Source organism: Poecilia latipinna, unplaced genomic scaffold, assembly GCF_001443285.1.
Source record: "Poecilia latipinna isolate Pla-1442-1.1 unplaced genomic scaffold, P_latipinna-1.0 Scaffold1870, whole genome shotgun sequence".
Lineage (NCBI taxonomy): Eukaryota > Metazoa > Chordata > Actinopteri > Cyprinodontiformes > Poeciliidae > Poecilia > Poecilia latipinna.
In genome coordinates, this window is record NW_015114486.1 from 92,239 (window position 1) to 96,318 (window position 4,080).

Here is a 4,080-nt window from a genome sequence, read left to right on the forward strand (position 1 = left end):
ACACACACACCGAGTCAGACTGAGAACACACACACACACACACCGAGTCAGACTGAGAACACACACACACACCCAGGTGGAGGTAAGCTGACCTCTGACCTCTGCCCCCAGGGGTCCTCGGCCCCGCAGCATCACTCTGGAGAAAGGCTGTGAGGGTCTGGGCTTCAGCATCGTTGGCGGCTTCGGCAGTCCGCATGGAGACCTTCCCATCTACGTCAAGACTGTCTTCAGTAAGGTCAGAACCGGCCGGTCCGTGGGTCGCCTCAGAACCTCTGCCTCTGTCCGTCCTGACCGTCCTGTGTCTCCGTGTCTCAGGGCGCGGCGGCGGTGGACGGGCGTCTGAAGCGTGGCGATCAGATTCTGTCGGTGAACGGTGAGAGTCTGCAGGCGGTGACCCATGAGCAAGCAGTGACCATCCTGAAGAAGCAGAGAGGGACGGTCACTCTGGACGTCCTGTCCTAACCTGGACGTCCCCATGTCTCCGCCGTCATTCGGGTCAACAGCGGCTCTGCTTCTGCAGGCCGTCGTCTTCACTTCCTGCTCCGCCCATCAGGCGCCTCGCCAGCTGCTGCATGCGCAGCTTCCTTTGCAGCTTCTCAGTGGATCAACTTCCTGTCTGGTTCTGGAATCGGAGTGCCGCCTGGCGCCGCCCACTGCAGGAGCAGCAGTCTGCCGCCTGGTGGTCGGAGTGGGGACTGCAGCCTGTCCTCCTGCAGGTTCGCTTCGTTTCCACCGGAACGCTCGGATCGGACCCGGGTCACCCGGTCCGATCATCAGAACGGACCAACCATGTCTCCATGGAGACGCCTCTCATTCCTCGGGTCGAACCTTTCTCCTGACAGGTTCTGGTTCTGTCCGGATCATTCCCGGCATGTTTCAGACTTCCCCAGTGTTCCCAGTGTTCCCAGTGTCAATGCATGCAGCAGCGTGATGCTAGCACCACAGCTTAGCACGGAGCCGTCTGATTGGTCGGCAACCATGATGTCACACCAGGCCACAGAAAAGCCTCAAAAGTTCTGAAAAGCCAAGAAAAAGTTGGTTTGGGTTCTGGTTCCTGTCCCGGTTCTGGTTCTGGTTCTGCGGGTCCAGCTGGCTTCCTGCCGTCAGGCGACCCAAATGTTTCGGTTCTGGTTCTGTTCCGGGTCCAAAGTGCCATTCATCAATTTGTTACTTTGTTTTATGCAGTTGATACATTTCTATGATTTCTCTGAGCGTTATTGTTTGTCCGTCTCCATGGAGACGGCTCTCAGGATGTAGTTGGCATGGTGCTCGTTGCCTTGACAACAGATGCAGTGTCTTCCACGTCCATATTAAAGCTGCAGACTGACGTTCCTCATGATCCCGAAATAAACTTCCAAACCCAGAGAAGCGGATCTACCGGATCTGGAGAAACTCGGCTGCTCTAAACTCCCTGAAGGTTTTCCTGGATTTCAACTTCCCAGAAAACCAGCCCAGTTTTCCAGTAAACATTCAGGTGTAGTTGGGACATTCCCGGCCGTTTTTCCTGCTGAGCAGAGATGGGATGGTGGCCAAACGTTCCAGAGCAGCTTGAAGTTTTCCTCTGAGAAACTGAACCTGCTGAACCGCCTGCAGCCTTTATTTGATGCTGCTGAACTTTTCCTCGTCTTGCTCCTGAATCGGCTCCTGGTAAAATCATCTCCACATTTTAAACCTTCTTCAGGCTTTAGAAATGTTTTTATCTTCACTTTGATGTCATGACTGCAGCTTCATGCGACACGATTGGAGTTTAAAGCTGAACTTCTGTCAGCTGCTTTAAAACCTGGGTGTTTTGTTCATCTGATCTGTGCTAACGTGTTAGCTTTGTCCGTAATGAACAAAACTAAGCCAGGGCAGATTGAGCAAGATGTCATTAGCTCAGTTAGCTTGGCTAGCTCAGTTAGCTCTTGGTTGAACAAATATGCTCAATTTTATAGTTTAGCATAATTTCATCTCCACTCAAACTCAATCTGTGAGGTAAAAGTTTCTAATTTAATGTTCACAAAACATTTAAAGAGCAATGTTTAATATTTCACAAGATTGAAATTTAGCTTCGTAGCTAAACTGGCCAATCTTTTACATTTTACTGTTATCAGTCTGAAACACTGAAATTTTAATTCTGAATATAGAATTGCTTAGGAAGATTTATTAAAATGTTTATAATTCCTTAGAAGCTAAAGCTAACTTGTTGTTAGCATAGCAGTAGAGAGCGGCTAAAGGGAAAACAGTCTGCAGACATCAACATATCAAGTCATGTGCACAAATATTCTGTCTTAATTTATTTGTTGATTCCACTGGAAATGATCAGATTTGTGTGTTTTTGTTGCCACTTTGTGCCATCAGAACCTGAAACGGGTCGGTTTTAGTTCCATGTCATGTTGTCAAAGGATTCTGGAAAATGTTTTTGATTTATGGTGAGATTTAAATGATTAGTTGAAAAACGAGTAAAGATGAATAAAGTGAGACTTTCTCTGTTTATCGGGAGCAAACATGAACTTTAAACTGCTTCACTTTGCATTAAATTAATTCTGTCATTTGATTAAATCTTAAACTTTCTGCTCAAACTAATATTTCAAACAAAATATTTTGATGTGGAATTATTTTATATTTAGGATTAGAGAAACATTTTAACCTGCAGCAGCTCAGAAACAACAGTAAGCTAACTGGTTCTGACCAGTAAATCTGGTGTTGGACCAGAACCGCTACACTTGGTCGTTTTACTCTTCATCGCTTCACTTGATATTTTTATCAATATTCTGTTTCTGTTTGTTCTTGATTGCAATTTTGAGATGAATTTAAAATATTTATTTTTCTTTTAATCTCCTGAAAGGAAGTGAAACTGAATTCAGATGAAAGTCCTGCAGATTTTATAGTTGGTGATAAAAATGATATTTAAAGGTTTACAAGGAAACATGACCTTGATTAATCATTCATGTTCAGTTGCTGACTCAGGTCTGGACTTTGACTGGGACGTTTTATCTCTGCTGTACAGGACTTGCGGTGCTGGATGCTGTGACGTTCAGGAAGACGCCGGGAGTCGGATCAGAACAATTTATTACAAACGTTTATCAGGTTCACACAGAACAGAAACATTTCACCATGTTTTCACTGAACGGTGAATCATTAACAGTTCAGATAACTGATTGATCTGGACAGGAAGGATCAGCTGCAGGGATCTGGTTGCTATGGGTTACTGGTCTCTTGGCCAGGATCACGTGATTGAACTCTGATTTAAGGAAGGCTGGAGCCAACGGGACGCCTGCTGGCCGTTCACATGGCCGTTGATTTCTCCTCGGCGGTGATGACGTTGTCGTAGACGTTGCTGCCATCTCTGGCCCTGCAGCACAAACACAGTCAGCTTCAAAGCTCCAGATTTCTGAGTAACGAGCAGCCGAGGCTTCACATGTAAAACACACTGGTTAGAAAAATGGGATTTTCAGCTGCTTCCATTCACTCCTGCCATGTTTTAAGTTGCTAATGCTAATAACTCAGCCTGGTTTTCTCCAGGGGAGGAATGCTGGTCAGAACTGGAGCAGGAGATCCGGTCATCTCCTCAGAGAGCTTTTAAACCTCTGGACAGGTTCCGGTCTGCTGGGTCTCCAACATTTGAATCAATTACCAAATGAATCTTCCCTCTCTGGACTCTGACTAGAGTTGGAGTCATTTTGTTTTTTAGTTCTTCTGATGAAGTTCTGATCCCAGAGTTCTGCTGCGGTTCTGACCGTTCTCCAGGTCTCTAGTCTCTACGAGTCGCCGAGTCGTGCAGGTTGCTGCGACTCGTCTCTGGTTCCTACCTGGCGAGGTCCAGCCGCGTCTCGTACTTCCCCTTCTCCGACTCCAGGCTGCTCCTCGGCCTGCAAACAGAACCGGGTCGGATCAGTCCAACATGAAACATCTGGACGGGACCAGATCGGGTCGGTTCACTTGGACCAGGATGGAGGCTGAAGGTGGCGCTACTAACCACCAACCAGAGGAACTTAGGCAGATATTCAGCTTTCCTTTCATATTTCTGATATTTTAGTAGGAAAAATATTTCTCTAAATTCCTTTAATGAATAAAGTTATAAACTTATCAGCTCAATAA

General features: G+C 46.5%; 2 protein-coding genes across 3 annotated transcripts in view; one reads left to right on the forward strand and one right to left on the reverse strand.

Annotated features, from left to right (window-relative positions):
• The window catches only part of patj (PATJ crumbs cell polarity complex component), an 86,993-nt gene extending 84,522 nt beyond the window's left edge, over window positions 1–2,471 (forward strand). The window contains exons 45-46 of the mRNA XM_015014979.1: window positions 112–235; window positions 316–2,471. Of these exons, the coding sequence (XP_014870465.1) occupies window positions 112–235; window positions 316–462 (271 nt within the window). The 3' untranslated portion in view covers window positions 463–2,471. The remainder of the gene's footprint in view (window positions 1–111; window positions 236–315) is intronic.
• Window positions 2,472–3,034: 563 nt separating this feature from the next.
• The window catches only part of pdzk1ip1 (PDZK1 interacting protein 1), a 6,710-nt gene continuing 5,664 nt past the window's right edge, over window positions 3,035–4,080 (reverse strand). For both annotated transcript variants that reach the window (XM_015014984.1, XM_015014983.1), the window contains exons 4-5: window positions 3,792–3,851; window positions 3,035–3,334 (exon numbers count right to left, since the gene is read on the reverse strand). In XM_015014984.1, the coding sequence (XP_014870470.1) occupies window positions 3,268–3,334; window positions 3,792–3,851 (127 nt within the window). In that variant the 3' untranslated portion in view covers window positions 3,035–3,267. The remainder of the gene's footprint in view (window positions 3,335–3,791; window positions 3,852–4,080) is intronic.